At 46.2% G+C, this 9,714-nt stretch overlaps 1 protein-coding gene across 2 annotated transcripts; it reads right to left on the bottom strand.

The window, feature by feature from the left end:
- Positions 1 to 1,622: 1,622 nt before the first annotated feature.
- LOC100193440 (uncharacterized) lies at positions 1,623 to 6,926 on the bottom strand. 2 transcript variants are annotated; one of them, XM_008678330.4, is made up of 8 exons: positions 6,487 to 6,926; positions 4,216 to 4,300; positions 3,731 to 3,822; positions 3,558 to 3,638; positions 2,667 to 2,764; positions 2,506 to 2,581; positions 2,186 to 2,264; positions 1,623 to 2,058 (listed from the first exon to the last, which is right to left on the bottom strand). In XM_008678330.4, the coding sequence occupies exons 2-7, from the start codon at positions 4,241 to 4,243 to the stop codon at positions 2,232 to 2,234; spliced, it is 408 nt and encodes a 135-aa protein (XP_008676552.1). In that variant the 5' UTR covers positions 4,244 to 4,300; positions 6,487 to 6,926; the 3' UTR covers positions 1,623 to 2,058; positions 2,186 to 2,231. The 2 variants fall into 2 exon arrangements, with proteins under 2 accessions (XP_008676552.1, NP_001132031.1); NM_001138559.1 differs by having other exon boundaries at positions 1,630 to 2,264; positions 6,487 to 6,744.
- Between the last annotated feature and the right edge of the window lie 2,788 nt (positions 6,927 to 9,714).

The raw sequence follows: 9,714 nt of genomic DNA, 5'->3' as shown, positions 1-9,714 counted from the left end.
TGATTATACCCTTCGCTAGCCTTGCAATTATAATTTTACTCTATTTTTCAAATGTGATTTTACCCCCTCCGTTTTGAAAATTAATCTACCGTTTGCCCCTCTTCGAACATTGTTAGTGAAAATCAATTATGAAAATAAATGGATGAAAGGTCCGAACTATTCTCCTTTTGATTTGTACGAGGGGCAACCCCAATAAGGTTAAAACCACACTTCCATAACATAACGAGAGATAAAATCACAATAAAATGCATGATCACTTTTTGTATTTTCGCATCATAGTTAACACTGTCAACTACATGTAATGGCGCAAAGGTATGACAGAGCTTTTTTTCAAAACGGAGAGATAAAATCACAATGTTGAAAAACAAGAGGTAAAATCACAATTGCAAGACTAGAGAGGGGTATAATTACAAATGCCTCTTTAACTGTTTGATAAGGTCTCAAAGAATTTGCTTCAAAGAAGCTGACGCAAAACCTTACCAAATTAGACCCCTTACTACTATTTACTTGTGTTGTTAATAAAGCATGAGCATAATATAATCTAACTATTTCTTTTTCAAGCAAGGGCCCTGTTCAATAACTAGATATAATGTAATAACCTACTCTTTCTTCAAAGAATGTAGCATACTTAAGAAATGATTTATCTAACGTCCGTTGTGAAATAAGGAAATGCGCAGATCACTTCTACTACCTTTCTCTTATTCGCATTTCCTGCTTACTATTGAAATAAAAGAAAAGCTCATGGAATGCAAGGAGTGCAAATAGTGAGTTGACTGCTAAAGAAATAGTATTAATCTAAGGACAAGAGAGTATGGTCGAAATAGTGCTGGTTACTCACTCGCTATTTTGGTTCTGGTTTGACTAATTAGCTTTCATAGTGCCCTCTTTTCGTAGATTGGAAGGAGTTATTTCCTTCGCTAGATATGTTGTTGTAGAGTTTAGGGAAAATCATTAAGTGAAAGGTTCAAACAAACTAGTGAAAGATTTACATTGAAAAGCTTCTCCATGTCTATATCTGTCACATGGACCAAGTTCAAAGGAAACGGCTTCTCAACTGCATCAAAAAACCAATCCAATGAAAAGGTTAACGATTCCTATAGATTGAGAAAGAAGCATGTTCTTCATGCCCAAAAGCGGCTTCTCTCCAAATAAAGTTGTTCTCTAACCTTCTCTCCGGATAAAGTTGTTCTCTAACCTTGAGAAAGAAGCATGTTCCTATAGATGGAACTTGTTCTCTAACCTTTTTGTAGCAGATACTGCATAAAGTTTAGTTTGAATCTAATTGCATCTTAACTATGCATTTTAACTATTTAGGACTTCACCTAATCCGGTCCAAAGTGGCAGACCATGTTCTACAAAGCCAATCTTTTAGGATAGGTTGAATTCCTTAGGATTGGTTTGATGACCAGAAAAATACAGAGGGTCTATTGGGTAAGAATCGCTAGCTATTCAATTTTGGATAGAAAGGGGACTTCTTCCCAAAAATCCACTTCATTTCTCTTGTCAATAAATCAGTCCTTGTAATAGCCTTTTATACTAACAAGTTGGCAGTAACTTCACCAGGTGTGATGTGTACCCGAGGTTGATAGCCTTTTATCCTAATCTGAAGACAGGGAACACAGTAATAAATCATTGTTCCAAACATTAACAGCATCACATTTCCAATCAAAACAATGGAAAAAGGCATCACTCTTCAGCTGATAGAACCATATGTCACTATCTGCAACGAAATTCAAATACCAAAGGCGTCTCACCATATGAACATTGCATCTGACAAAAAAATGAAGCAGATCACGCGTGGTATTCATCAGGTGGGCTATCAAGCTCCACTGTAAGATTTTGTTTTCTCTAGTTTTCTTCAAGGGTTCCGTCCGTGCAACTTGCAAAATAATTTGTCAAATTGTGTCCAGATTCCAGAATCAGAAATAAATCAGGTGTGATCACTCTGGCCCCATTGTTGTTGTGATGACCAAAAGGCACTGAGGTCCTGCTTCAAGAGTCGGAGCATCCATCAACTTATGAACTCTTATTGTCTAAATATGAACAATAAACCATAGCCTGCTCGCAAAAAGGGACAATGCCAGAATGACTCAGAGTACGAATATGCACAAGAGTTGAAGACGCAACGTGAAGGATTGAAGGGTACAAGTGAGAATCATGTATAAACATCACAACAACACGGTACTTTAACCATGAAGAGTCAAAGAGTATCTTGGCAGTTGCAGAACATTTCAGGTGCGTTTACGCCTCAACTGACCAAGCAGCTGCACAGTCAAATTGCTGATGCATCAGTTATAATACAGATTGAGTACTGTACAATTTAAGGCTCATATGTGGCGATTAATCTCAATTAGTCGGATGACTTGGCGATTAATCGCAATTTTTCCAAACCGACTTGGACGATTAATCGGACAACTTGAAAACATTGATAGATAATTGATGTTGAGGTAAAGCAGTTACAGTTTTAAAAACTCTGCTAAAATCCTCAGTGAAATATAAACTTACCTGGAATGGGTACTGCAGAATCCAACCAATGATTGGTATTTGATACAGGAAGGCCTGGATAGGAGGCCCATAACCACTAAAAGAAAAAGAATGGAAGGAAAAGTCAGTAACAATTAAACTAAGAAAACTAGGTATGATCTGTTAGGCTGATAGAGAAGGACCTGAAGAGCACAAAAGATCCATATAGTTCCATGATTATACCAGCAACAGGCCAACGGACAAACAGAAGAAACAAACCAATGAAGAAAGGCACTGATCCCTGTGGTTGAACAACGTTACCACTTCAAATATGAGACAAATAACTGAGGTCGGCGTTCAAAAGAGAAGCTATATATTAGTTGATACCGATCAAGAGACGTTCTAATGCCAAAGCACTTGGACTTGCTAGATAGAAATTGCTGCCACAGAGTATGCATTCTACAATACTATATCATGTGTGTCCTTGTCTCCTGGACTTGCATATGGCTCAACTTTAGCCTAACAACAAAGGCCCCAAGCCCCAATCAAGTTGGTGTAGGCTTAAGACCAACTTAACACACATGTTCACTAAAGAACATAACACACAAGCAACATTGAATAACACAAAGATACTAATTGCCATTGAGAGAACACAACCATATCTCAGCGTTGTTCCCCTAAATAAATACATCCTCATAATAAATTATTTGTTTGCTTATAAAATTATGCTAAGAGAAGTTGTTGCATCAACACACATTCAGAAGGTTAGCTTCAACTGAAATCGGACAAATCAAGAAGTTATTAATTTGGCGAAGATGGAATAATAAACAAAAATAACTATCACCTAAAACCATATTTCAAGGATGAAATAAAACTATAATAATCCTGTCAAAGTTATCTTTCTGCTTCCACATTTTGATGGTATACTGCAACAGCCACCATCACAAAGATGCCCAAACACTAGGAACTTCATCAGTTCAAGTATTATACAACACAACTTCATGTTTAGAACAGAAATAAAAATTTATGAGGATCAATAATGGAAAAGACAAACTTCAGAAAAGTGATCCTGTATCTATGCACGTCTAGAGTACCTTAAGGTTTGCCTTCTTTGTGAAAAGCTGCCACATAGATTGCCAACCGAGTAACAGACCCACTCCAGTTAAAAAGAAAATCTAGTAGATTTGAAACAGTGACCAAAAGAAGTCAGGGCATTTATTAGATACATAGTAATACAAGACAAGGTTTGGGAATTATAGTATCATACATTACCCAGAGCTAACAAGCCCCTATCGAAGAAAAGGATAACACCAAGGAATGAGAATAGGATGCCAAACCCCACCAGACCTATGCCAATCTCTTCACATCGAAACATCAAGAATAAAATAGAAACTATTAGTACTTCAACTTATATGGAAAGAGGCAAATAGATGAGATCAGTGAATATGAAAAGTGAAAACTTTCTGTAACTGGAACACAAATGATATGGCATGGCAAATATGATATACTGGGTTACTGACTCTTTTACTGAGCATACATGCTCCGAATTTTCAACTTAGCAGGCCCTTCTTTATGCAGTTCTGCTATCATGTTGTTTTGAATTAAATTCTGTTTAGTTTGTGATTTTCAACAAATTCAATGTGAACACAGGGTAAGGATAATGTCTGCGTATTGAGAAATAAAGAAAAGGCTAACTAAAGTTCATTGATTACTTGTACTAATTAACAATCTTAAGCGAAAATATAACTTTACTTTTGATCTCACTAATCTCGTAGGCCATGGCCCCAGCAGTTGAAGATCGCAATACAGCTACACTTCAATGGACCACTAACTGAACCTGCAAAGGGTACCAGATATTAGTTTCTTAGAAAGCAACTTCAGTCAACAACTGAAGAAAGGAAAATCAAGCTCATAAGACTCCAATATTGTTACTAACAAAATTAGAGGCCTATTGAATGTCTTCTCTTAGTAAATAGCACTATACACCCCTGTTTTCTTTTTAAGAGCTCTGTTTCTAGACTCTAGTGATTTACTGTCATGGTCAAGTCAAAATAATCACAGCTGGGGGGTATCCTGGGTGGAATAAGTTATTAAGGATGAGAAACTGGATCATGAAATAGAAGTACAGATGTCTAGATAAATTAGATAGTTCTTCTTAATACAAAGATATGCAACTCTCCTGTGTGTTTCAGAAAAATAAATTAGATGGACTGGTTCTTGCTTTGATCAAATGAGACTATCACCATGGTTTTTAAAGCGGTATGGCGAGACAAGGCGTTGAACCACCGCCTGGATGCCTAGGCGACGCACGGTAGGCGCCTAGGCGTTGGACCACCGCATGGACGCCTAGGCGACACCTTTTAACAGTGACTGCCACAACCTTATATAAGCTAATGAATCCAATCTGACGCTAAAATCCTGGAGCTAACAACCTTATCTTGTATCTAGCAAACAATCCCATTTTTAATCTTATCTCTCTAACCAAACTGATCCAGTCTCCTTATGTAGAGCTGGTTCATGGACGAGTGGGGTCGTACCCCCTTCATCCACACCCATGACTTATTGACATGTACCAACTACCAAGGATAACAACCGGGGTATGTTTAGTTAGCCAACAGTGCATCTGAATTATCAAGATACACAACATAACAGATGTTTAGCTAGAAAGAAATTGAGCACAACCAGGACTGAAGCAAAATGGTGATTTCCTTTAGTGTTTGCAAACAGAAAAATTGATGAGTGATTTTTTAGGTGGTACTTCTGCAATGCTACGATGCTGTTTTTTCTCTGACAAACAATACAAAAAATATGTGTAAAAAGGTGTGGTACCCTTGCATTTAAAATAGTGTTGCCAAGGTACCTAATGACCACCTAGCTTAACTAGGCACTAGCCACTAGGCAACACCGTCCCACCTAGCCCCACCTTAGCTAGCGTAATCACTGACAGGTTCTAGGGAAAACTATCACCATACCACCGCAAAGGAGAACATGTATATAACACCATCAGTTACAACCCAGAAGGTGCAATTTACAATGAAGGTGACAGAAGGTTCGTTGAAGAAAGTGAAGCTATACAGACAATGAGATCACCCTAGCAAGATGAATCACTAGCTGCACTCTTCATCTTCATATTAGCAGATATCAAGGAGAAGCATTTGCAGATTTGGAACTGAAATGGCTACAATATCAGAGCCATAATCACATACAATGGGTTGGAAGTCATCGACCCTCGACCTACGTTTGTTCACCCCAACCCAGATTCGTGGGTTTATTTTTGACCCGTAGTGTAAAAATATTTTACAAGTAGTATACAACGTTTCATGACCCGTACCTCAACCCCGACCCAGAAACTTTGGGACCATGATAAGAAATAGCATGTACACTAAAATATGATATGTTCAAAAAGGAAAATTCTGCAATTAACAGTAAGCTTTATATGTTCGCAAAGGATAATCATCATAAATCAATAGGTTGAGGATGGCATAATACTATAGTGCATGATTTTTACTGCAACCAGATAAAACCAAACAGTGATTTTGATGGAATATAATTGAGATAGAACTGTGCTTTAAAAAGAATACTCATATGGCAAATTTGTTGGCACATCATGCTTGACTGCTTGATATAACTGTCATATCCTACAAGAAGTTTATAGTAAGCTCCTGCCATGTTCTTCATTGGAAGCCCAGTCTGAGTGTTCTCTAAATGTGATGCTAGCTTTCTAGATCTTCAAGGCAAAATTTCTCTAGAAGGCCAAAAGCTATGGGAAAAACAGGGTACACCAAACCACCAGTTGTTTTCGAATATGAAAGGTGGCACTACGCGCACGCTTCAGCGCGCTGAAGCGCTAAGAGGACGGGTAACGCTTCGCTTTGGGGCATAAGCGCTCGCAAAGCGGCTCGACAGCCTTGGTCGAGCAGCGGATGCTGGCTCCCGCTGCCCTCAGGCCGCGCGCGGCACAGACGCGGGGGGCGGGCGCCATTTAAAATCCATCGGAGGTGGGGGAGAGAGAGAAGCACGCACGCTGGGTCACCGGCCGGTGTGCGGAGGATCGGAGGCTAGGGCGCGAGGCGACTGGCGAGAGTCGGGAGGGGAAGCCGCTGACGCCGTCGCTGAGAGCCTGAGCGCCGCTGCCGTTGCCCGCGTGCCGAGCGCGAGTACGGAAGGGAGGGGAAGATGGAGCGCCGGCGCTGCGAGAAGATGAAGAAACGGCGGCGGCTGTGTGCCTTCGCTGGAAGGTTAGGGTAAAGACTAAAGAAACGTTTCGGCCTGGTGGAACTTGGCTTTGTGCTCAATTAATGGGCTTTTTAGATGGACGACCAAATAAAAGTTCATACTATAATTTTTTCCTATTTCGTTTTCATTAATTTTTCCTTTCTAAAATATTTGATAGATCATGCTCATGGCATTATCCAATGTATACTCGATATCTTGAGTTATATGTTGACAATGTATTGCATGTTAGAAATTGTTGGATTTTTTATAGGCTTGGCTCATTTATTGAATAAACTCCATAATGTGTAATTGTCGGCGTTTCGAGACCGAGGGGTCCCTAAGCCGACGAGTGAGTGTGCTGCGTGCCCCAGCCCAGATGGGTCGAGCGCGTGGGCGAGCGCGAAGGGGGGAGCGGCGAGGTGGCCGGAGACGGGCGTGAGAGAGGTGGAGATCTCGCGGCCTTCGTGTTCGTCTCGCGCCCAGGTCGGGTGCGCTTGCAGTAGGGGGGTTACAAGCGTCCACGCGGGTGAGGGAAGCGAGCGGCCCCAAGAGAGCGTCTGTCTCGTCCTCGTCCCCGCGCGGCCAACCTTCTCTAAGAAGGCCCTGGTCCTTTCTTTTATAGTCGTAAGGAGAGGACCCAGGTGTACAATGGGGGTGTAGCAGAGTGCTACGTGTCTAGCGGAGGAAGAGCTAGCGCCCTAAGTACATGCCAATGTGGCAGCCGGAGAGATCTTGGCACCCTGCTGGCGTGATGTCGTGGCGGTCGGAGGAGCAACGGAGCTTGGCGGAGGGACAGCTGTCGGAGCGGTCCAGTCCTTGCTGACGTCCTCCTGCTTCCGTAAGAGAGCTGAGAGCCGCTGTCGTCACAGAGCTTGTGGGGCGCCATCATTGCCCATCTGGCGGAGCTAGCCAGATGGGACACCGGTCTTGTTCTCTGTGACCCGAGTCGGCTCGGGATAGGATGATGATGGCGCTTCCTGTTGACGTGGCGGGCCTGCGTCCTAGGCCGGGCGACGTGGGGGCTCCTCTGAAGTCGAGGTCGAATCTGTCTTCTGTGGCCGAGGCCGAGCCTGAGCCCCTGGGTCGGGCGAGGCGGAGATCGTTCGGCAGAGGCCAGAGCGAAGTCCGAGCCCTGGGGTCGGGCGAGGCGGAGTTCGTCGTCTTCCGGGGCCGAGCCTGAGTCCGAGCCCTGGGTCGGGCGGAGCGGAGTTCGTCGTCTTCCGGGGCCGAGCCCGAGTCCGAGCCCTGGGTCGGGCGGAGCGGAATTCGCCGTCTTCCGGGGCTTAGCCCGAGTCCGAGCCCTGGGTCGGGCGGAGCGGAGTTCGCCGTCTTCCGGGGCTTAGCCCGAGTCCGAGCCCTGGGTCGGGCGGAGCGGAGTTCGCCGTCTTCCGGGGCTTAGCCCGAGTCCGAGCCCTAGGTCGGGCGGAGCGGAGTTCGCCGTCTTCCGGGGCTTAGCCCGAGTCCGAGCCCTGGGTCGGGCGGAGCGGAGTTTCCTATGGCGCCTTCGGCAAGGCCTGACTGCCTGTCAGACTCACTCTATCGAGTGGCACTGTAGTCGGAGTGGCGCAGGCGGCGCTGTCCTTCCGTCAGGCCGGTCAGTGGAGCGGCGGAGTGACGGCGGTCACTTCGGCTCTGCCGGGGGGCGCGCGTCAGGATAGAGGTGTCAGGCCACCTTTGCGTTAAATGCTCCTGCAACTTGGTCAGTCGGTGCGGCGATTTAGTCAGGGTTGCTTCCTAGCGAAGCCAAGGCCTCGGGCGAGCCGGTAACGTGTCCGCCGTAAAAAGGGGGGCCTCGGGCGAGACGGAAGTCCCTCGAGGTCGGCTGCCCTTGTCCGAGGCTAGGCTTGGGCGAAGCGTGATCGAGTCACTCGTATGGACCGATCCCTGACTTAATCGCACCCATCAGGCCTCTGCAGCTTTATGCTGATGGGGGTTACCAGCTGAGAATTAGGCGTCTTGAGGGTACCCCTAATTATGGTCCCCGACAGTAGCCCCCGAGCCTCGAAGGGAGTGTTAGCACTCGCTTGGAGGCTTTCGTCGCACTTTTTTGCAAGGGGACCAGCCTTTCTCGGTTGCATTTTGTTCCGGTGGGTGCGCACGAGCGCACCCGCCGGGTGTAGCCCCCGAGGCCTCGGAGGAGTGGTTTCACTCCTTCGAGGTCTTAATGCCTTGCGTAATGCTTCGGCTGGTCTGGTTGTTCCCTCATGCGAACTGGCCGTAGCCCGGGTGCACGGTCGGGGCCCAAGCTCTCGGGCTGGTATGTTGACGCTGTCAACGGTTTGGCCGGAGCCGGGTTTGCGAGAGCAGCCCCCGAGCCTCCGCACAGGGCGAGAGGGCGGTCAGGGACAGACTCGGCTTTTTACATACGCCCCTACATCGCCTTTCCGCAAGGAGGAGGGGGGAGAGCGCCATGTTACCCTCGATGGGCACCGAACATGGTGTCTCCAGTGAGCTGCAAGCGGGTAATCCGAGTGGACGTCCGTGCCCCGTTCGTTGGGGGTCGGCTAGGGGCCCTGAGGCACGCCCAAAAGTACCTGCGGGTGATCTGCCGGACCCGGTCCCCTGGCGACGGGGTCCAAGGGCTCGATGCCTCCCTCCGATGGGATTCTGTTACAAGATCGTTCCCGCTGGTCTCGGAAATGTCCTAGGGTACCTCGGGAGCACAGCCCGAGCCTCGGTTATGTATCGAACGTACCCCTGGTCATCCCTCGCTCGGCGTCTGAGGCGACTGTGAACCCTTCGGGGGCCAGCCTTCGAACCCCTGATCAGTAATGGGCGTGGAGCCCGAGTAGCCTGAGGCGGCCATGGAGCCCTTCGGGGGGCTGGCCTTCGAACCCCTGACCAGTAGTGGGTGTCGGGCCCACGCGATCTGAGGCGACTGTTGAACCCTTCGGAGGGCCAGCCTTCGAACCCCTGATCAGTAGGGGGGCTCGGAGCTCGGTTCCTTCACAGAGAAGGATCCTTTTCGGGGTATCCCCCTTTCCCGGTCCCTGTTGCAAGAGATAGAGAAAGAGGAAAAAGGAAAAGGATACGAAA

The sequence above is a fragment of the Zea mays genome, chromosome 4 (genome assembly GCF_902167145.1).
Source record: "Zea mays cultivar B73 chromosome 4, Zm-B73-REFERENCE-NAM-5.0, whole genome shotgun sequence".
Taxonomy (NCBI): Eukaryota; Viridiplantae; Streptophyta; class Magnoliopsida; order Poales; family Poaceae; genus Zea; species Zea mays.
The sequence above is the reverse complement of the archived record's forward strand: the minus strand, read 5'-3'. Positions and strand labels throughout refer to the sequence as shown.